This window comes from Cryptomeria japonica, chromosome 2, assembly GCF_030272615.1.
Source record: "Cryptomeria japonica chromosome 2, Sugi_1.0, whole genome shotgun sequence".
Lineage (NCBI taxonomy): Eukaryota > Viridiplantae > Streptophyta > Pinopsida > Cupressales > Cupressaceae > Cryptomeria > Cryptomeria japonica.
In genome coordinates this window covers 584,594,193-584,619,255 of record NC_081406.1, presented here as the reverse complement: position 1 = coordinate 584,619,255, position 25,063 = coordinate 584,594,193, and the positions used below count along the sequence as shown (strand labels likewise).

General features: G+C 33.5%; 2 protein-coding genes across 2 annotated transcripts; both read right to left on the bottom strand.

Annotated features, from left to right (window-relative positions):
• Positions 1–8,444: 8,444 nt before the first annotated feature.
• Positions 8,445–10,294, bottom strand: LOC131052023 (GDSL esterase/lipase 6-like). The gene is made up of 5 exons (XM_059215478.1): positions 10,054–10,294; positions 9,790–9,941; positions 9,143–9,352; positions 8,776–9,058; positions 8,445–8,686 (listed from the first exon to the last, which is right to left on the bottom strand). The coding sequence occupies exons 1-5, from the start codon at positions 10,292–10,294 to the stop codon at positions 8,445–8,447; spliced, it is 1,128 nt and encodes a 375-aa protein (XP_059071461.1).
• A 2,514-nt stretch (positions 10,295–12,808) lies between these two features.
• Positions 12,809–15,149, bottom strand: LOC131052012 (GDSL esterase/lipase 6-like). Its single transcript, XM_057986625.2, has 5 exons — positions 14,909–15,149; positions 14,648–14,799; positions 13,504–13,779; positions 13,140–13,419; positions 12,809–13,050 (listed from the first exon to the last, which is right to left on the bottom strand). The coding sequence occupies exons 1-5, from the start codon at positions 15,147–15,149 to the stop codon at positions 12,809–12,811; spliced, it is 1,191 nt and encodes a 396-aa protein (XP_057842608.1).
• Positions 15,150–25,063: the final 9,914 nt, after the last annotated feature.

Below are 25,063 nucleotides of genomic sequence, written 5' to 3'. Positions count from 1 at the left end.
CCTACTCCTGAATCATCTCTCTGATGTAGTGCATATAAATCTTGATGTGTTTGCTCCATTGGTGTTGGACTGGGTTCTTCGAGATTTCAATAGCACTCTGATTGTCATAATATAGAACTATCCGTCATGGAGTGGTGAACCCAAACTCTATGAGAATCTGATGAAGCCAAATGGTCTTAGTCACTGCGTTAACAGATCCTTGATACTCAGCCACAGTCAAAGAGAGAAATAGCATGTTGTTTCTTGCTTTGCCAACAAATAGGGCATGAACCAAGGTAAAAATTGTTACCTAAAGAAGACTTATGATCATCAAGATCACCAATCCAATCGGAGTCTATGTAACCAACCAAGCGAAGTCTTGTGCCTGCTGCATAGTAAATCCCATAGTGATGTGTACCCTAGATGTAATGAAGGATGCATTTGGCGGCTTTCTAATGAAGCTCATGTGGTTCTTGCATGAAGCGGGAAACCATGCCAACCACAAATGAAATATCAGGGCATGTATGATTCAAGTAGATGAGACTACCCACAAGCTGACGATACAATGTGGCATCAATTGGTGGAGAAGAGCACTGAGCCTCAAGCTTAGCTCCTAAAAGAAAGGGATTCGGTCTAGGCTTACAATCAGCCATATGAAAGCGTGCAAGTAGATCAAGAGCATACTTGGGCTGCGACAGTGTAATCTTGAAAGGTGACTGTGAAATCTCTATCCTAAGAAAGTAGTGCAAAAGACCTAAGTCAGTCATAAAAAATTTGTCATGCAAAGCAGATTTGACCCTACTAATGATGGATGTAGTGCTCCTTGTAATGATCAAATCACCAACATAGAGCACAAGTATCAAGTGAGAGTCATCCTGTCACAAAATGTAGACATTCAGATTGGAATGACACCTGGTGAACCCTGCTGAGAGAAGAAAGGAATCCATCTTGGCATACCAAACCTTGGGGTCCTGCTTAAGGCCATAGAGGGATTTCCTTAGTCTGAAAACCATGGAAGTATCTTGAATGAAACCCTTTGGCTGCTCCATATAAATCTCCTCATCAAGATCCCCATGAAGAAAAGAACTCTTCACATCCATCTGATGTACAACCCAACCATGAGCTATAGCAATAGCAAGTGTTAGGTCAATGGAGCTCATCTTGGCTACGGGCATAAAGGTCTCAGTATATTCGACACCTGGAACCTAAGAGAAACCTTTCGTAACAAGGCAAGCCTTATACTTATCCACACTACCATCCACTACAAACTTGGTTCGATAGATCCACTTACATCGAACCATAGTTGTCCCCTTAGGGAGATGGACTAGATCCCATGTGGTGTTCCTCATCAAGGAACTATACTCTTCCTCCATAGCGTGGTCCCACTTAGGAACCCCTGATGCTTCCCAAAATGTCTGTGGATTGGAAGTGGTAGAAATGAATGCATGTGGAAGATCTTGATGCTGTGATTGAGTACTCTATGTATCTGAAGGATCCCCAACAAGAGAACCCACAGACTTAAGTGTCTATCAAGCCCAACAAGGTCTAGGTGGAGGTGGAGAATGAGGGTCCTCAACTGCAAGTGGACCCTGTGGAGGTCTAACCCTATGAGTCAGAGTTGAAGGAGTCTCATCATCTAAATCACTAGCATCACTATCCACAATGGAGGAAGGTGGAGGAGGTAGAGAGGCTAAGATAGTAGATTTTTCCTCAAAGTGAACAATCCTCTCCATAAACACCTCATGTCTCTCAGGATCGATCAATCTATATACCTTAACACCCTTAGGATATCCAACAAATATGCAAGGCCGACTTTGAGGTTCCAATGCCTTGCATTTTTGCGGATGTATGCGAACCTGTGTTGGACACCCAAAGACTCTGAAATGTCTCACAATCAGTTTCCTACCAGCCCAAGCTTCAAAAGGAATAATGCCTTGTAAATATTTGTGAGGAACCTAATTTTGGATGTGTGTGGCACAACTGATAGCCTTTGATCAAAAGGCGAGATCAAGAGAACGTGCATGAATCATACAACTAGCCATTTCTTTGAGAGTTATATTCTTGCATTCTACAACTCCGTTCTATTTTGGAGTGTATGCAATAGAATGCTGAAGATCAATCCCCTTAAATATACAAAGATTCGCAAGTCTCTTGTTCACATATTCCCTTCCATTATCTATACGAAGAATCTTGACCACTTTCTTGGATTGCTTCTCCACACGAGTCTTGAAGTCCTAAAATCTATCAAATACTTCACTCTTATGAATGAGAAAATAGACCCAAGTGAAGCAGGAGTAGTTATCAATTAAGGTGAGGACATAGCGGGCCCTACTAAATGAAGGTGCTGGAAATGGACCTACTACATCGCTGTGAACAAGTTGAAGAACTTCCAAATCTCTCCAAGCTTTGCCCTTATCAAGTTTCTCCTCAGGATGCTTGCCCATGGAACAACCTAAACATATACCATCTGAAAAATTGATTCGAGGTAGACCTGTGACCATGTCTTTAGTGTTGAGTTGTTGAAGATAGTGGTAGTTGAGGTGACCAAACCGCACATGCCATAGCTTACTTTCTAAAATTTAATGAGTAAGCAAGGCTCTAGAAGGAGAACTTGGCACAAAGTGGGAGAATGAATAAAGCCTTGAGTTGTCATTGACTTGTTCCACTGCTACCAAGGCATCATCATCAATTTCCTTTACCACAATTGAATCGGGTGTAAACTCAACCTTTTTCCTATTCCCATAGTGAGTGATCTGGTAGATAGAGAGATGGTTGGTCGACAAGTTATGAACATAAAGAACATTGTCAAATGTTCCATCATCCATGTCAACTGAACCTTTCCCTTCAACCTCTACTTGTGTATTATCACCTATGTAAATGTGAGGTACCTTAGACGACTCCAATGAAGAAAACTACTCCTTTGTAGAACCCATGTGATAAGAGGCACCTGAGTCAAGTATCCATTGCTGTGAAGAACCTATTATAGCCACAAATGCTTTCCCTTTTCCCTTAGACTGTGAGGAAGAGGAAGGAGATGAATCCTTCTTTGTGTAGGCAGATGGGAAGTTGATGTTGTTTTTCTTAAGAAGATTTGTCAACTCATCAACTTGCTTGGTGTGGCATCGATGCTCATCATGACCATACTTCATGCAATATGCACAAGTTATTTGTATCCTTCTTAGGTGGAGTCCCCTTCTTGAAAGATGATGAAAAAGTGCCTTGTGATGGAGAGGATGATTGTCCTTTTTCCTGTTGTGGCTTTGACTTAGATTGCTTCTTCTTGTTGTTGGAATTTTTACCTTGACTCCCTTGACTCCTTTGATTAGCCACCAAATCCTTGGACTTTGAAGACTTGAGAAGCCCCATGTTCAACAACTTAGATTGTTCCAATATCAACATTTCTATGAAAGCATCAAATCAAGGCATGATGTAGGAACTCCCCACTGTTAAATGATGATTTGGAAGCTAGACACAAATGCTGCATGTTCTAGTGCAAGCTTGTCCAACAAGTTAAATATCAACTGAACATCCTTTTTTGTTAATTCCACAATCCTTAAGCTTTTCTCTTAGCTCATTTGCTTTGGTGACATAATCTTGGATTATATCAAAACTCTTGGGATCCAAGTTGGTGAGCTCATTGTCAATCTTCTAACCTCTACTTTCATCAACTTGACCATATGATTTTTGAAACAAAACCCAAGCCTCTTTGATTGTAGTACAGTTCTCAATGTGAAAAATGAGGTCATCTGATACATACTTACGTAAAGTTCCAAGAGACATGCAATTATTAGTGAGCCATTCTAACTAAGCATTAGGATCAGCCTTAGGATCTGGTGCTACTGCTATTGTTCCATCTATGTAATGTGTGAGACCTTTTTCCATTAATCTGCTCCATACTTTAATTTTCCATGATGCATAATTATGTGGAGTTAAAGGTGGAAATTTATGAGGGCTCATTGCAACAAAAATGCAAGAGCACAAGGAAAGAGAGGTACACTCACACAAGACACCCCCCCAAATTCACTCAATCAAAGAACCCCCCCCACTAAAAAAAAATGATGATTTGGCACTTTATACTTAGTGTGTGTACAATGGGCCACTTGCAAAAAATGGCAAAGTGAACTTCTGATTTCAACTATTACAAATGTCTCAATAAGGCAAAAAGAGACTCAAACTAATAATGCAAGAGATCTAAACTAAGATCCAAGCAATTTACAAGTACCAAATAGGCCAAAAAAGACCAATATCTAAAAGTAAAATTTCCATTCAAAATCTCTGAAATCTGATTATAGATTATGAAAGTAGACAAAAAAATATGCACTAAAAAAAAAAACACCTAAAAAGGAGATCGTATGAGCTCAAACAAAGCTTTTGAAGTTGCAAAATTGAGGATTGGAAAGGTACAGATGAGAGAATCCATAAATTATGATAAATCTGTGCACCAAAATAAGAAAATAAACACCACTGTAAAGAGTATGAAAACGTAGCCCAAATCAAAAAAAATTTCACCCAAAAAGGAGCAAAATTGAGCAAGTTATGAGCCTCCAAAGTTGACCCAAAAATCCAAACTACTCAATGGAGAGGGATCTAATTTTTTTTCAAAAAATGCTGATGGGGTGCTGACTGAGCGGCTGACTGTGCGCTGCTAACTGGGCAGAAGGTAGAAACCTGAAAAAAATTATTTATTTATTTATTTTTTCCAAAAAAATCTTTTTCAAAGCTAGAAAATAAATTTCAGAATTTTTTTTTTTTAGATCCGAAAATTCCATACCACCCAAATTGGGCAAAAAATTCCTCCAACACCCAAAATTTGATTTTCTCCAAAATAGGTTGAGTTCATACTCGATTTTTATGGAAACGGCCTCCCGGATGCAATGGTGAGGTCGAAAACGCTATACGATGCCTCCAAAAAAATGATGTCCCTCAAATCTGAAAATAGAAGCCTTACAAGATGTCTCCAAAAACCAATCAATTGAAGCCCCCATGGCTCTGATACTATGTCAGATTTTTGCAAGACCAAGGGCACAATGAAAAGTATAAGAAAGAGACAAAAGAATGACAAGAAAAAACTATATTCTCATTAATATGTAAATGATCAACTGGATTCACCAATACAATGAATATAGGCATGCTTATATAGGCAAGGTCATATGGATGTACGAGCCCACAATCATGACATGTGGCTCAATGATAAACAAGGGTAGGTAAGAAATACTAGGGGTAGGTAGGAGAAATAATATAATATTCCACAAGAGGTGGATGACCCACTGAATGTGGAGTGTAACAGCAAAATAAGACCACAAAAGGTGGAATTTCTCCTACAAGCTATATCCCTATGTGCACACTTCCCTAAGTGTCTCAAATCCAAACTATGAAGAGATGCATTATCCTAAGTTAACTTAAGTAAAGTGTAATAATATCCATAATGAATATTTATTTACACCAACAACTTCATCCCCTCAATGCAATGGAACTATGACTACAAATGTGGAAGAGAACATAAGAAGAAATAAATGGTATATTTAAATCAACACGGCCTCAATAATTTGTAATAGACACAAAAGTACATGTACACCACAACATTTATAAAATATATAGAAGAATGGAGATATAGATAGAAGAATGCCACAAAAGAATTAGTTTCTTTGTATCCTTGTGCTAACAAATCCTCAAGGGTCATCAAAACATAAACTAACAAAAAATTGCCTGCTAACTAGCATATCATAGGGAATCGAGTTACATACAAGCAAAAATGAAAATACAAATAGGTACCACACCGATGAGACGGTCTAGCAAATCACCCACCTCCTGATATTTCTCATTATTTATAGCGAGATGAAAAGAAAGAGGCTAAAGGAGGTACCATTAATATAGTACAAGGAGATATGACTAGTTTCAATTATGGACAATATTCTAATAATAGATCACTATGCATATCATTAGCAGCTATAGTCAATGCTTTAGAAAATACCAAGCATAATTCTAACTCATTTTTTATAGTTTCAACCATGTTATTTGAATCATTATCAAATTTATTATTGTAGGTGATTTAATATGAGGAGGACAAGAAGAAGAATCCCTTGGAATTGGTAGCTTCATCTTTTAATGAGGTTGGGTAAGGTAAGGATCATCTCTAGGGGTGGCTAATGGTAAGGAAGGTTGAGGAGGCGATGCCACATCAACATCTAAATTCTTAGGAGAAGAATCAATTCTTGTAGAAATCTCACAAGACTTAGAATGATGTCTCACTATATAATTTTTTAGTTACAAATTTAAAAATTTCATAGGAGGTTGTGTATTACTCAATATTGCTTCATTTTATTTCTTTTCTCTAGGAATAGAAGGAACCTCTCAAGCTTGAAAGATAGGAGGAGGCTCATATGGTCTTAAGAAATTTCCTTGTTGTCCTTAATAGGATGGAAAAGGTGGAACCACAATATACACACTAAGAACTCTAGGAAGAGGAAGGATGCCTAGTCAAGGATGTGGTTCAATTGATACATGCAAGACAAGAGGAATTACTTCTATATCAATAAACATCAAATAATCCTTACGAGTAGCATAAAAAGTGGGTCTCGAAGAACTACCTAAGGAAAAATTACTCTTCTCTTAGCATTGAAATTTTTATTGGAATGAATTTTTGCTAAGACGCATTTTTCCTTAGTCAAAATGATTGCAAAGGATGTGTAGCATAACCCATCACTATTATAATGATACACTTCTCAAATTATCATTTCAAAAAAAATAAAAACATATTAAGAAACTTAATTGAAGTCATTTGATAAATAAAAACTTTCCTAAGTTCCAACCTATCCAAGTAAACCTTCATAATTCAAATATGATTTTTTTTTAATAAAATATACATAAGAATGGAACCTAGAAAAATTGCACACGTGGCTTGAAATTTATCCTCAGTACCTTTCCAATGCCAAAATAAATGACCAATAATGAAAGATATAGAAAAAATGTGATGAGCTCAAAAGCCAAACAAATGGAAATTCGAACTTCAATAAAAAATTAATTACACCTAAAAAAAATTGACAAAATGTCTTCCAACACTATGAAGTGCTGAAAACCAGATTTTTTTCAATATCTCATTTAAAAGATTTTGGAATCTTCACAAAATATTATAAGATATTCAAGAAAAAATCAAATTAAAGCATTAGAGTATAAATTTAAGACCCCTATGAACTTAGCTCTCCAATAACCATATGAATGATAACTTTGCTTCATAGTTTAAAAAAAAAATCTCATTATTGATTGAGTGACAAGTGGATGGTGGTGGGAAAAATAATAGATCAATTGTAAATGCAACAATGAGCTTCAAAAATTAGAGAAAGAGATTGGAGAAAATAATTTAGATAGTTTCACTACAAAACTTATTAGAAAATAACTAGTGTTAGAGCTTTATCATTTATTAAATCAAAAAATTTAAATTATGAAGCTATACAATATCATTCTAAGTTTATGGGTGTGTTAGACACTAGTTTATATTTTTACATAAGTGTCTTTTGAGAGTAAGGATTTGTACCTTTTGGTTTAGGTTTCAGATATCTAGTTGAGCTTGAAAGTTCTTTTAAGACATATTGGTAACTGGTTTTACTCAAGAAATAAGTAAAATGAGTATAAAACATATTTATATGGATGCATATCAAAATGAATGTAGAAAAGTAAGGTGAAGACTGACAAGTAGACATTTTTTAGACTACACAATCAAGCTCAACCAACATAGTGTACAATGAATTGGCCTACAAAAACTAGAGAAAATGTTGGCAAGGTGGAAATTGAATTTTGGTTTTTAAAAGTGAAGTGTTCTTATTGGATCTAATTTATGATGCCTTGTTATATGTTTAGTGGTCAATAATGTAAAGCTAGAAATCAATGGTGGATGAATCATTATTTGTGATGTCATAAGTTAATTATAGACAGAAATGTCTCTTATAAATTGATTATTATAATATGATAGCCCAAAGAAAATAGATCCATAACTTAAGTGAAAAAGATATGAGTATAATTTTTTTATAATTATTATTAAGAATATAATATATAATAATAATACATTAAAATATAATTTTATTAAACATAATTAAACATTAAATATTATATATTTCCATAAAAAGTATTATATATATGAAAAAAAAAAACTAAACACTAAATCAAAAATATTTTCTATATATTCTTTTATATTTTTTATGAATTAAAATGAAATAAAAAATATTATCATTTGTGTTTATGATTAAAATAAAATAAAAATAGAAGCTTTGAAGCATAAATACTTATATAGTCATAACTTCTCTCTCAAAATATTGATATAAATTCTGCAAGACAAAGTTTATTTTTTATCAGAAGGAATATCCCAAAAACCAAATAATTTCTGTAAGACAAAGTATTTGGATACCAAATGGCATCCTCCTAGACGAATCGACTTTCCATATTTTTCATTCCCAAGAGAAATACAAAATTCCTCATTGTTTATTCATTCCCAAGATTAGTGTGGAAAGGTTAAATGGATGCATAACAGAAGAATTTCCTCCCCATATTTCTTTTGAAAATATGGAGTAAACTTTTTGTGTGGGATGAATTGCATCCCAAAACAAATGAGTGTCTGGATCATCGCAATACTGATCTGTGGGATTGGTCTGACCACAGCTCACATTGGCTCGGAACATTCCTGATCCACAGCACGCTGATTTTGTTTCTGAAAAACCTACAAATTTAACACATGAATTCAAATCAGGCTGCCAGTCAGAAAAATGTTGAGAAATAAGGAGGTTATTGAAGTGGGCATTGTCTTACCAAAAGTTTTGCCGTAATAAAACATTTTTTCCAAGTATTGATAAGAATTAAGTAGGATGATATTCACTCCATGTAGTTTTTCATTCAGGTGATCCACAAGCTTTTTCAGAGCAATGTTATATCCCAGGGCTATTCCATTTCCGAAAATTTCACACTCTCCATTGTATTTTAAAAAACTACTGTTATGTAATAATAAATAAGCTTTAAGTCTGGCACTAGGAGTACATCCTACAGCGGAGATGTCGAGTATCAGAAATTTTCTTGCACCAGCACGATGAAGCCTCTGCCACAACAAACATATAAATTTTACTAAAAATGGTTTTGAAGACTGATCAGATCTGTAACGAAAAATTATTGTGAAACTTACTTGGATGTATCGACCATTTGTGTTAACCAGAGAAGAGATGAATGGTGTGTTTGTCTTACTACTGAGATTAAACTGTGTCTCGATGAAGGCCGAAATGTCGTTGCCTCCACTGGAAATACAATATAAAGAATTTCTCAGGTACAACTTCTGACCTGCACGCCTAGAGAATTCTTCAAATTTCGATATCTGATCACTCAATTTAACAACTCTCTGCACCAATTTACGTTTGATGAATTGGAAACCACTTAAACATATATCGTTGTGCATTTGGATTATAAGCAATTTCTTAGAAAAAAAAAATTGTCATATAAAAAGAAGTATGAAAATTTGATTGTAGACATGAAATATTTGCAGTTTTCAATATTAGTTTGCAGGTTTGTGGATTTGGCTGCTGTTTTTTAAGCATATTTTATGATGTATTAAAAGAATGAGTGAGCAGGGTATGAGAAATGAATAATAGAATGTATTCGAAGTTTTATAAAGAAATATAATCACACGATCTAATCTAAAAAATAATAATTTAATAATTATATATAATTAAAATTGCACAACGACCCATTTTAAACTTTTCCTGATTTAAATAACCCATTTAAAAGTCATTAAGTTAGATTCTATTATATCTTAAACGTTAAAAAAGAAGAACAGACCTTCTGAAGGCCTGTTGAATCCAACAATCCACTTCCCCCCGATGCAAAATTAGCCCCATAGGAATAAATTGACTGGTTGAAAGGGAGTTCGCGATACGGAGGTATGAGAGGGAGCTCCAATTGAGTAGCTGCAATCACAAATGCATCCCTTTCTAATATGATCACATTCGCTAATTTATAAGCTCTGTAAGATTGAAATTTGAACATTTGTAGTACATGTGAAAAAATTTGAAAAAATGTGGTGAAATATTCATGAATGCTCACCTATGAAATCGAAAACAGTGAGGCCATTTGTGAAGCGACCAGTTGGATTTAGGAAGGAGGAGACGCCATATGGTGAAAAGTCGGCTCGAGCAGTACAGTTTGGAATGAAATTGTTAGTTCCTGCATCTGCTAATGAATCCCCAAATATAAACATTGCTGGTACATGCTCAATTATTCCTTCTCCAACTACTTGCCAAATCAAAGAGCTTATCGTCCACCAGATCAACAGACTCTTAGCCATCACTCTTATCTATTAATGTATGGACGATCATTGTGTTTCATAGCTAATATATTTATAGCAAAAGTTGAACGACTAACAATATAAAATTAAAACCTTGTAGCGAAGATACTGTCGGCTTTGTTTCATTCGATTAAAAGCATTTGCCGAATGTTGAATCAGACAAAAATAAGCTTTTATTCGAATATACTCAAATTTCTTGACAGAGATTCATATACTTTTGACAGAATTAAAAGCTGTAAATTTGGACCATTTCCTCTCGTAGAAGTTGCCCAGCTATGTATTTGATGTCAATTATATGGAGATGAGTTTATCACAGTTGTTACCACCGTGATTGTCCTTTCTGATTTGAGACGAGATAAACAAGAGAGTTGAATGAACTAAATTGGCTGCATGGTTGGGGCAGGAGCTTCACCGAACCAAACGATTTTCTCTAGGAGTAGGAATTATAATTGCTTGGAGGTATAATTTCCCAATTTGTTCGTTATGGTGCAGAAAGGCACAGTTTCCAAGTTTTCTGGGTGAAATTTACAATTTTTGTCTAATGTTTTACATAATTTTGGGTATGGTATTATTTGGTACATAATTTGATGCATTTTTTTTTCCTTTTTTCTTTTGCAACTAATAAAATATTTGAGTTTCACTTTTATTTTCTTTTAAATTATATTGTGATTATAGAAATCATTCTTACATTTAAATTTAGTTGTGCTTGTTTTCCTTTCATTTGATTATCATGTGTCAATTTGAAGAATGAAATGTTTTAGTGGTGCCTTTGTAATTGTCTTTAAGAACTAACCTTTATTTATTTAAATACCAAACAAATACATGGAATGATCACCTCTTGCACACATCAAGGAGTCCATTTAGGGAAATTAGCATACTAGGACATACTATATGACTATTTTTTATTTTCTATTATTGCTCAAAGTTAATGATTTGAAATATTTATAAGGTTTGACACAAGGGAGTAATTGTCCTCATCATGTGCAAACTATCCATTACATGACCAATTTGTTATGTGTAAGGAACCCCATATTATTGAAATACCAATATCTAAACAATACACATAATCAAGCATAAATTATTATCATGTATTCAAATAGACAAGAATAGAGACATGATAATAGATTTCTAAATAATGTCTACATACACAAGCCCATAACAAGAGACGACATGAGGAAACAAGTTCCTTTACAATGGACTACAAGGTCAACTACAATGAATAGATAATGTATATAGCTGATGATAGTCGTGATAGGCACTCCTAACATCTATCTCCCTTGAGCATGCCATGGGCGAGAAAATTGCCAGGGTGCTTTTTCCTCCAACCAAGATCCTTTATGCTTCTCCAAAATTCTTTCTTACATGAAGAATATCCAACCCTATACGAGGATGCCTACCAACCTGAATCTGGTAGGAGTAATAGAATCTATGCAACATAATATCTAGCATAAAATTTCACATACATAGAAAAAGCTATGCATTTAATATCATGATATGTAATAGAGTAAAAAACACGATCATTTAACAACTGATTTAGAAAGCTTTGGCTAAAGAATCTTTTAAGTCAATTATCAATAGATAGATCTAGAGTGAAAATTTGTCCTTCTTGATTCCTCCATATTCGATATAGTCCATAAAATAATCAATACACACTTTTCAAGACAAGAGTTTTCTATGCATTTATACATGATATCAAAGAATGTCTAGTTGTTCATTGCATTATTAACTATCATGTTGAAGAAGCAGAATGGTAAATGTTTGAATAATTATTGATTCAAAATATATGCCTTTGAATATGCAATACAAACAAACCAAAAACAATATATAATCACGACAACAAAATAGGTGGTAGCTTCATTATGTGAACCAAAACTAACACTATTATCTAATGTAATACACCAACATCCCCACTCTTTTTACATTAATCTGAACAAGAGTAAAAAATTACAAGGGTTCAACACAACATTTCTAGAGACTTTGATGAAGCAGCTTCACTAATCCTCCCCTCTCTAGGAAACACTAAACTGACTCTATCAGTGGATCTCTTGACTGTAGAACTTGCAACCATCTGCACAACATGAAAGAACATAAAAGTGTTCACATCCTCCATGCACAATGAGAAACATATTCTTCAAAATTAGATATCTTCTCTGAGTATATCTAACGCCTCCTCAAGAGCTATGGAAATAATCCCTCCTCTATTGTACAAAGCAACTTAGTCCCCAAACGAGAAAACTAAACACTAAATCAGAGACAATTTTCATGTATTATTTAATATTTCTATGGATTAAAAAGAAATACAAAATCACACATCTAGTAGAAATTCTTATATAGTCATAACTTCTCTCTTAAAATATTGAAACAAATTCTGTAAGACAGTTTATTGTTTATCAAGAGTATATCGGAAAACAACAAATAAATTCTGTAAGACAAAATTTATTGTTTACCAAATGGCATCCTCCAAGACGAATCGACTTTCCATATTTTTCATTCCCAAGAGAAATGAAAAGTTCCTCACTGTTTATTCAATCCAAAGATTAGTGTTGAAAGGTTAAATGGATACATAACAGAAGAATTTCCTCCCCATATTTCTTCTGCAAATATAGAGTAAGCTTTTTGTGTGGGATGCATTGCATCCCAAAACAAATGTGTGTCTGGATCATCGCAATACAGATCTGGCGGAGTGCTCAGTCCACAGCTCACATTGGCTCCGTATAATCCTGATCCACAGCACGCCGATTTTGTTTCCGAAAAACCTACAAATTCAACACATGAATTCAAATCAGGCTGACAGACAAAAAAGTATTGATAATTAAGGAGGTTATTGGAGTGGGCATTGTCTTACCAAAAGCTTTGCCGTCATAATACATGTTTTCCAAGTAATGAAAAGAATTAAGTAGGATGATATTTACTCCTTCAAGTTTTTCATTCAGCTGATCCAGAAGACTTTTCAGAGCATCGCTACAAACCGGGGCTACTGTATTTCCCAACGCTTCACACATTCCATTGTCTTCAGGATCAAAAAAAGGTAATAATAAATGACGTTTAAGTCTGGCACTAGGAGTACATCCTACAGCGGAGATGTCGAGTATCAGAAAATTTCTTGCACCAGCACGATGAAGCCTCTGCCACAACAAACATATTAATTTTACTAAAAATGGTATTGAAGACTGATCAGATCTGTAACAAAAAATTATTGTGAAACTTACTTGGATGTATCGACGATGTGCGCGAACCAGCGAATTGACGAATGGAGTTTCTATCAGGCTAGTGGGATTTAACTGTAAGTAGGATGTTGTGTGTGTCAGGCTACTGATATTTAACTGTGTCAGACTACTGCCATTTAACAGTGACTCTAAGTGGGCCTTAATGTCGTTGCCTCCACTGGAAATGCAATATAAAGAATTGCTCAGGTACGACTTCTTCCGTATACGCTTAGAGAATTCTTCAAATTTCGATATCTGATCACTCAATTTAACAACTCCCTGCACCAATTTACGTTCGTTGAATTAGAAACCAGTTAAATATCAATCGTTGTTCATTTGGATAAAAAGCAATTTCATAGATTTTTTTTCTGTCGAATAAGAAAAATAATTTATAAAAAATATAATAATTCCATTGGAGATATGAAATTTGTGCAGTTTTCAATATTAGTTTGCAGGTTTTTTGATTAGACTATATGATCATTTTCATTTTTCTTTGATGTTTGTTAGGAATTGTGTGTAGAAAATATCAATTATATGTAAATAAAAATTAAACAAGGAATGAAAAACATAGAAATAATAATAGAGAGGAGACAATTTTAACGTGGTTCATTCAAACTTGGGCCCAGTAATCCCTTGCAACTCAATAGTGCTACAAAATTCTATACACAAAACCTTAACCCTTAGCCGTTTTATCAAGACTTGTGTCAATTACAAAAATAGGGTTACAATATGTCAGCCACTAGAAAAATAACACCCTACGCCTTTATAAAATAACCCTACAAGGGGCACTGCCCCTTGACCCCGTTAAATAATTTGGAGGGAAATTTCACGCATAAAAAAGGAAAATTTAAACTCGAATCTGACTAGACTCCATTTGAAAACGCTGTTTTCTAATATACTTTATGATGTATTATCAGGATGACTGAGCAAGAAATGAGAAATGAATAATAGAATGTGGTCTAAAATTTCATAAAGAAAAACAGTCGCATAGTCTAATCTAAAAATTTACAAGTTAATAGTAATTTATAATTAAAATTACATTAAAAAAAATATGATTTTAAGTAACTCATCTAAAACCACATTAATAGATCCTACTGATAAAACTAGATTTTAATGATATCTAAAGTGTTCAAAATGAAAAACAGACCTTCTGAAGGCCTGTTGAATCCAATAATCCACTTCCCCTCGATGCGAAATTAGCCCCATAGGAATAAATTGACTGGTTGAAAGGGAGTTCGCGATACGGAGGTATGAGAGGGAGCTCCAATTGAGTAGCTGCAATCACAAATGCATCCCTTTCTAATATGAGCACATTTACTACTTTATAAGCTCTGTAAGATTAAACTTTTCACATTTTTAGTACAGTGAAAGAGCTTAAAAGATGTGGATATTATTGATCAATGCTCACCTACGAAATCGAAAACAGTGAGGCCATTTGTGAAGCGACCAGTTGGGCTGAGGAAGGAGGAGACGCCATATGGTGAAAAATCGGCCCGAGCAGTACAGTTTGGAATGTAATTGTTAGTTCCTGCATCTGCTAAGGAATCCCCAAATATAAACATTGCCGGTACATGCGCACTTCTTCCTCCTTCAACCACTTGCAAAATCAAAGATCTGATCGTCCACAAGATCAGCATACTCTTAGCCATTCTCTCTTATAGCAAAAAACTGTTTGCGATTCAAAGCTGACATTTTTATAGCAAAAAACTGACTGACTAACAATGATTATAATATAAAATTTGGGTAGCAAAGATACTCTCGGTTTTGTTTCGCTGGATTAAAGGCCAACGGATTCTGCGATGTGGGATTTTGCCGAAAGTAGAAAGCAGACAAAAAATATGCAGACGGAAGGAAGTAAGCAGACAAAAATTTCTTGTCAGAGATCTATTGGACGGGGCGCCTGCTAATTTGATCATCCATTTTCGATAGCATAGATAATTCGAAACTTTTGACCATTTCGTTTCGTTGAAGTTGTCCAGCTATGCATTTGATTGCAACTTCCATGTCAACTTAATGGAGATAACATTGTCACAGTTGTTATCATCGTGATTGTCAAAAACAGGAAGACCGTGAAAGCTCAGATATTTCACCTTTCTGACTAGGGACGAGAGAAACAAGGGAGTTGATACGCCCTAAATTGATTGCATGATGGGGGAGGAGCTTCGCCGAACCAGACGATTTTCACTAATCCTCCATATTTGACAGTGTCTATAAAATAATCAATAGAATGCTATACGTTTATACAAGAAGTCACTCATTGCATTATGAACTATTATGCAACCATGCATTAATATATGTGTGTTACAGCGTAAAGTGTCGTGACACTTGATAAGGCAATATAAGCACAATCCTTCCATAGCTATCTGTATCTTTTCATAGATGTAGATACAAGCTAGATCACTAATATACAAAGAATATGTTCATAACAACAATTTCGTGAATCAATAACTAGTTTTGCAAGTAAAGAAAAGAGTATTCACATATTTAAGATACATTAAGAGTTAAAGCCTTGATTGCAATAAGTTGATGATGTTAAAGCATTTATTAATAATATTATAAAGAATCTAACCAATTTTTTTTATTTAATATTTTTAGAAAGATAATATACCAGAGTAATAAAAGGTAATAGTATTAAGGTCCTTGATTAGGATCTAAGAAAGTATAATGCTTCATAATACTATAAAAATGTATATTGATCATATTTTACAAAACAACTTACAACTAGATATCCTTCAACATGCCAAAGACTTATATAGGTCAATTACCCATAATAAAGACTAAAATTTATCCATACATAATATTCCAAATGGGTTCAAGTTTTATAAATCATTTTCTATCCTTAAATAATACTTTATATTCAGCATTGGGTTCCCATGTCTAGATGAAGCTCCCCCAAAATTTATAAGCTTACTAACATAATCAACCAACAAAGGATATCTTCCAAAATCATATGTTTTAAATATTCTCATAAAAGGAAAGTCTTTGGTATTTCTTAACATTTACCACTTTACACAACTATGGAGCCATACTTTTACATCATTATTAACTTTTGATTATGAACATTTACTGCATTAATTAGATTTATACCAATTCCCAATACTTGAAATAATGTATCCTCACGTTGAAGTCTTGCAAGGGATTTATGCTTTATGGAAAAGACTATCATCAAAGGAATCACTTATCTAATCTTAAAAGAAAAGTCAATTATCACACTCAAAAATGGAGAAAGCAATTCTCTCACTTGAATGGTACTTAAGATTTACCTATGTAGAGAATGAAAAATGAACCACTATGATGGATAATCAAATTCCTCTTGGATTCCAATCTCAACCCTCCACTCCAAGAAAACTTAGATCACTATGACCTTTGAGTTTGTCCACAACTTAACTAAATGTGTATTTTAGTCTAGCATATGAATTTACTAAACCCTTTAAACTTTAGAAGCAAAAATATAATTGATAGAGATCTTTCAAGTGGTTTGATGAGGATTTTGTCTAGCAAAAAAAGGTAGGTAAAGGATGATAGTATAGTGCACCAACATCCTGTATATATATAGAACTAGAACCACCACAAAAAAAAAAAGTGTTATGCATTGTAGCATCGTAAATTGTACAACCTTGATTAAGGTTGACCAATTTCCCACTTAGGTTAGCACATGCCTTAGTGTGTTGCATTTGAATTTAAAATTCATTTAAGTATTTAATTATTAATTTAATTAAATCTAAAATCCTCTCTCATCATTCCACACATTATAAAATTGGGCCCTTAAGCATAAGTGTGCCCCTTTTTATTTCATCATCTTTAATTAATTAATTAAAGTAAACCCTAACAAGGTCATATTTCGACCTACGAGGCTCATTTTTGCATATCTAAACACCTTGGATTGATGCACCGAGCTAGGTATGACTTTGGAATCATCATATCTTGCATCCCTAAAAATTTGGAAAAAAGTTGGTTAGGCCAGTGTGAATCACACTAGTCTCGACTTTTTCTCCCCAATTTTAGAGATCTAAAGTTGGTGGTATTATAATGTTTAAATAAAGATTTGTGCAAAATTTTATCAATTTTAGGTCAGCCTATGATAAAAAATAAAGTTAGCATTTCATATATATAACCTTTTCTTTCCTCATTTGAAGGATCCATTCTCTAGCAATTGAAGGAGCCTCTTATGAAATGAAAGTGTAGGTTTATGTGGAGTCTTCAATTAGAAAATTCAAGCATTCATCAAATCTTCATCAATCCTTTTCATCATCAATCAAAGATTAGGACATATTGAAGATTAACAAGGAGATCACCGACTATTGATTGGCTTGTAGCACTCCCTTAGGGTTTGGTATGGTTTCATGTTGTTTTCATATCTTTATGTGAGTTACACATCATTCATTTTCAAATTTATATTATTTTTTTAAATTCATATCATTCATTTAAAGAAATTAGATTATGTTCATTTAGGGTTTTTACTCCAAGTGTAGAGTATCTAACTCTAATTTTACATTCTAGCTCATTAGAATCTTACAAACACATGAGATTATAGGGCACACACACTTTTCAATAATTTATTGGCTATTTGTGGATCTGGAAATCACCAAAATAAGGGGTTTGACTAAGGAAAAACCCTCTATAGCCACCCATACACCTTTTTCCTGCTTGCAAGCACATTTGTAGGTTTTGAGTGGAGATGCAAACTTTCAAGAAGTAGAAATCAACAAAGATAGTTCGAGATCCAAAAGTAGGTCTTAGATCTCTAGGATCAGAGTGCCCATTTATGTGGTCTAGGACTAGAACTCTTAGGATCCTAGTCCTCTGCATACAATGGCAAATTTGGGTAGTTTAGACCTTTAGAAATTCAGCTTATAGATTTGAGACTTCTAGCTCAGTTCTGCAACAAGGACCAAAGCACCCAACAACCTAGTCTTGCTCAATGAGGCCCCATTTCTTATATCAGGTGCAAATCAAAATTCCTTTGGCAGATCTGTGGTGTGTGTCTTACTTTTATTTCTATGTTTTATTGTTATTGGCATTAACATAGTTGTTCTCATATACTTCATCAGCTTATCCTATCATTATTTTATATTTGACTCATTTCCCTCATATCAACAAAAGAATAGAAACCCTAAAAGTATTCCTTGCCTCTCTTTGAAAAGAGGAATTCAAATTGAATCACTTCTTTATGCTCTTTCGTATTCCAATGTGTGAATGAGAGTGGAATTAGGTCTTAGCATACCTGATTCCATTTTCACCAAAAACATTTTGGTGAACCTTATGTGCTTACATCTTGGTTCATTTTAGTGCTATAACCTCTTACACTTTTTATTTTTTAATTAGATCTAGTAATCACATGTTTGCATTTAATTAAAAACACAAAAATATCAAAAAAATTATTTTATGCATTATGTGTTTTTAAATTTTATATGCACTTTTTGTTTCTATAATGCCAGATTTTTTATTTGCAAGATTTTCATTCATATGATGATGTGTTTTCTTATGATGATCATGCATTTAGTAAGGAAGAAGATGATGAGGGTCTTGATGTTTTTCTTTATCCCGAACCTTCTAGACCAACATTTTGTCAAAAACTAATCAACATAGGTACTATGCCATTTTGTGTTGATGATGGAAATAAGTTGAATGACTCTTCTTGTGAAGTCATTCCAATGAAATCATCCTCCAAATCTAGTAACATGGTGGTTTATAATAATCGTCTCTATGATGATTTTCCTCCCTTTTAATCTAAACATAAACCATATAGTAGTCATGACTATGCTATGTTGAATGATGCTCTTAAAGATTTCATGTCTATCTCAACTTCTTCAAACAATGATTACACATCTAAGAGATTGATTAATATGATAAATGTGAATGAGAATAACTTTCAAACACCTCTTAATAAACCCATTCTTGTGGTTCAAGGTTCTTGTTATAGTAATGATACCCTTTGCGTGCCCCTAATAAACTAGTCATTATTGTGCAAAGAGGATATCCCACTAAGAGTCCTTAAGAATATGCTAAACAAATCACTTGAGAGAGTTATAATTTGGTTTCTCATACATAATACAAAAAATAATAGGAAACCTAATCCTCCTCCAGATATCCCTTCTTCACTTCCTACTTCCCAACCTATTCTTCTGCAAGTACCTCATATCTCAAAATATCTTGGTAAAGAGTATTACCTTATTGAACAACTTAAAGCTACCCATGCCAAGATATCTCTTTGGAATTTAATTCAAACTTCATCCATGCATCATGAAATTTTACAAGATACTTTAAATACTTTAGATGTGGACTACTTTCAATCACACCTAATAATGTGGCTTCTTTGATTGACTCCCTTACCACCCATAAAGCTCAAATTGTGTTCACACAAGATGAGTTACCCTCTCGCAAGGTTCAACACCAATATTATCCTCTTATGATTGTTGTCCTTATTAATGGTAATCCTATAAGATGAGCTCTTGGTGATAATGGTTCTAGACTTAACATGTGTAGTATTAATTTATTGCATAAGATCAATGTGGATACTTCTCTTATTAAACTAGATTCTCTTACTATTTGTATCTTTGATAATGTGGCTAAATCTTATCTAGGTAGTATAACCTTTCTTATTATGGTGGGACCTACTATTTTCACCACACCTATCCATTTCATATCGCTTGATACCCTCACTTAAAATATTTTGTTAGGAAAACCATGGATTCATTGTATGCAAGTTTTTCCTTCAACTTTGCATAGACAAATTAAGTTCATTTACAAAAATAATATATATACTTTATTTGTTGATACTAATTTACAAGATTGTTTGCAAGCCTCATCTTCTAAATCATCTTCAAATACTTCTAAATCTTCTTCAAACACTCCTACATCTCCAAGTACTCCTACTTCTTTGAGTACTCTTAATTCTTCTTCAACTCAAACTAAATCAACAATCTCTCCCAAAGATACTTCTTTTCCAAAAGAAGTGAGCTCTTATTTGATGATTGGGGGTCTTTAGACTTTACACCTTCTTTTGTAGGAGACTATAAATTCCCCTCGAGAGAAGCTATGATTGAAAAGGAGAAAGGTATAGATGAACCTAAAAAGGAATCCACTTTGTCTAAATAACTCAGTAAAAAATTTGTGGCTACTTCTAAGCATTATTCTACACTTTCTACTTCAACTAATGATGACATTCAGGCATATGAGGCCCCACCTTGACTAAACAAAATGGTTTCTCTATGTGGTCCTATTTTTCACATCTTATCTAAGAGTGGATATAATAGAAATGGTTGTGGTGTGCAAGAACAATAGATAAAATTTCCTTTAGAGGATAACATTCTAGAAGCATATGTTAGAACTAGATATAATCCCATTAAGCCCACCAAAGCCTCTAAGCAACCATCTCTTAATATCAATATCATCTTCTCCTCTAATTTACTTTCATTAATGCACCTTGAATACATTGACTCTACTTCTAATCAAACTTCCCTAGATGTTTTCTCTATTGATGATTCATTGGTTGAGTTTTTGGGTTCTTATGATAATCTTCCTCGATATCATCATAACTGTGGATCTCCTTATTGTTTAAATGCTAAGGCATACTTTGAGAAAGACACTGAACTAGATAAAGATAACTCCCTCAACCAATGGATTTTCCCCAATAAATAAATTTTCTTGTGAGTGATATCGTTGATGTTAAGATGAATTCTTTTAATGAACAAAAGATCATAAAGATCAGGAAGTATTTAATTGATAAGGAATATAAATAATATTATATCTTATTGCATAAATTCCCTAAACTATTTTCTTGGATTTATTCTAATATGTCTAGAATTGATCCTAAACTTGTTACTCATAATATTGTATTGATTCTTGATGCTAAACTCATGAAGAAAAAAACTAGAAAAATGAATCCCAAAATAGCTTTGCTTGTCAAAGCTAAAAATGAAAACTCTTTAAGATGTTAGCTTCATTTTCTCTATTTATTATTCTCCTTGGATTTTGAATATTGTTTTTGTTGCTAAACTTGATAATAAGACTAGAATGTGTATTGATTCTCAAGATCTCAATAAAGCTTCTTTCAAAGATGATTTTCCACTTCCGAACATTGATATGATAGTAGATTCTATTGTTGGTCATGATTTGTTGTCGATTGTGGATGGATTCTTTAGATACAATCGAATCATTATTAATCCTCACAATCAATTTAAAAATACTTTTGCTAATCCTTGGGGTATAATTTTTTAGTTTATTATGCCTTTTGGGTTGAAAAATATTGGTGCTACCTATCAATGTGCTATCACTCTCATCTTTCATGATTACATGCATATGATCTTAGAAGAATACATAAATGACATCATATCTAAGTCTATCTCATCAAGACCGTGTTAAGATCCTTCAAAAAATATTCGAAAGAATCCACAAATACAACATGCATTTGAACCCCTGAAAATGTGTTTACAATGTAGATAGTGGAAAACTATTAGGGTTCATAGTATCACATCATGGTATTGAGGTGGATACAAAGAAAATAGATGTTATAGTCAACATTCCACCTCCCTGAAACATCTCTCAATCGAGAATTTTGCAAGGAAAAATTCAACCTATTCATAGGTTTGTTTCACAACTTGCGGATCAACTCTCCCTTTTACTCAATTGCTTAAGAAAGACACCACGTTTCGAAGGAATATGATTGTTAACAAGATTTTGAGGATCTCAAACTTATTTGGATAATTCTCCTATTTTTCAACTTACTGTTTCTACTCAAACTTTCCTTCTATACACTTTTTGTTCATCTCACTCTCTTGTAACTTTATTGGCACAAGATAATAGTGATGGTAAAGAATGTTTGGTTTATTATATAGGTCACACTTTACTCGATTATGAAGTCTGATAAATTATGATAGAAAGACAATGTATTGCTATTGTTTTTGCAAACTAGAAGTTAAGACATAATATTTTGAATTCTGAAACTCATGTGTATGTGCAAGATCATGCAGGGCCAAAAAGTGACAATATTCTTACTAAAGTCCTGATTGAAAAATATCTATCTTTCAAATAGTATAATATTTTTTGAATCTGAAATATGTGTCACATTCTATGCTTTGTATAAAATAGGATTAAGAAAAAATTGAATTTCACAAAAAATTGACCAATTTATGGTGGTAAGACATACAAGTTTTTATATTTTTAAAAAGTTGTAGTGGAAATAATCATAATTAATTACTTTTTTCAAAAAAAGAATGCAAAATAATGTGTGTCACATTTGTACATGAGTCTTCTACATATATCTAAAATCTTATTAAAAAAAATTTTGGTTTGATTGTGGATAGGGTGGTTAGACAAACACCTATTTCTTATATTTTCCTCAAATTTTAGTACTACTGCATTGAAATTTCAAATTTTTGTCAACTTAGAAACTAAATTTAATTTTCTATAGATTCTATTCTTACATTTTTTGAAATAATGTTCCTAACTTATTCAATCTTTTACATCAAGTTGCTTAACTTTGGTTTTTTAATTTTCATTGCCACTTAAGGGCCTATTTGGGCCACCATGATCCTGCACATACCTTCATGTCATCATCAAATTTTATCCTCTAAAACATCTCTTTCCTAAAATGGATCTTTTAGGATTCTTAGCGAAATGGGTTATGATGTTAATAGAATTTGACCTTAAGTTCGTTTCTCAAAAAGTAATTAAGGGACAAGCTTTAACCAACCATTTGGTTGATGCACCTTCTCTTCTCATCTTGATTAATCTAAAATCCTTTTTCAATGATTTTTTTCTTCCTATTGATGTTGATAAGACCTGGGAATTGTACTTTTATGGGTCTAAGTGTTGAACTAGTTTAGAAGCAAGTGTTATTTCAATACCTCCCTCGGGGAAACCTATTCCCCTATCCTATAGTCTCAATTTCCTTTGTACTAGAAACATTGCCAATTATGAAGCCCTAATTTCTAGTTTGAAAGAGGCTTTATCTTTGAATATTCAACACTTACATATCTACGATGACTCACAATTGAGATAAGACAAGTTTTAGGAACCTATCAAGCTAAACAATACAAATTATCACAATACCATGATTTGGCTTTATCTTTGATAGAAAAGTTCACCTCTTACACAATGGAGCCTATCCCTCAAAAGGATAATCAACATGTGGATGTGATAACAAGTGTAGCTTCTCTCATTTCCCTTGAAGATCCTTCGATGGATTATAAATTTATGTTTCACAATATTTCTCTACCAGCTATTACTGATATTTCTAGTGGTGTAGCTTGTTGTTATGCTTTATATTCTAATGAATGGTAGTCTCATATCTCATGATATTTGACTGATGGTGCTTTTTTGGATTCTACAAGTAAGAATTCTAGAGTTAGAATTTGGAATCTTGTTGTAATATGCATTATCCTGTCTAATGTCCTTTATAGAAGAAGTTATAATGGTCTTCTACTTCATTGTCTCAATAAAAATGAGATCCTGATTGCTCTTGAGGAGGAACATTCAAGTGCTTGTGGGGGGCATTTCAGTGATAAATATTTGGTCCAAAGGTTTCTATGAAAGGGATATTATTGGCAAACCATGGAGAGAGATTTCTTTGCCTTCATTAGAAGGTGACATCAATGTAAGCAAAATAATAATATGATTCACTCTCCTGCACATGAACTAAGATCCCAAGTGGCTTCATGTTCCCTTCTCCTTGTAGGGTTTGGATCTCATTGAAAAAATTTATCCTCCCTCTTCCCAAGGACATACTTTCATTCTTACTACCATAGATTATTTTATGAAGTGGGTAGACGTTGTTCCTCTTTGATCCACTACTGCCTATGTAATTTATCATTTTTTATAGAAAATATTATCTCTCGATTTGGTATACCTTCCACTTTGATTTCTGATAATGGTACCCAATTTAAGAACAAATATGCGAAGAAATTCCTTAATAAATATCATATTCAATATCTATTTTCTACACCTTATTGCCCTCATCAAATGGTCAAGTTGAGGCTTATAATAGGATAATTGAACAAATTCATCATGAGACTGTAAATAAGCCTGGTAAGGATTGGCATACTTAGTTGACTTATGCTCTTTGGGCCTATCACACAAGTGTTTGCATAGCTACTGGTACTACTCCTTAAAATTGTGTTTATGGTGCTAATGCAATTATTCCCTTAGAGTTAGAGATTCTTTCACTAAGAATCTCTCTTAAAGGGATAGTTGATGATAATCCTTATAGAGAACAATGACTTCAACAACTTGAAATGCTTGATGAACAACACAAAGTATCTCGAGCATATTCAAGCCTATAATAAAACCTTACAACAAAGTTATAATGACAAATTCATTCAATATTCCTTTTATGTGGGTGATGTAGTACTCTATGAGAATTAGCGCAACATGAATTCCTAGCTAGAAGAAAAAGAAAAGTTCAACCTGAATTGGCTTGGAACTTACATCATCACTGAATTTTGTAGATCAGGTTATTACAAAATAGTGGATGTGAAAGGTACACCTCTTAAGGAACCCATAAATGCTATGCATCTCCATAGATATTATACTTAAATTTCTCTCTTTCTTTTCATTCTTAATT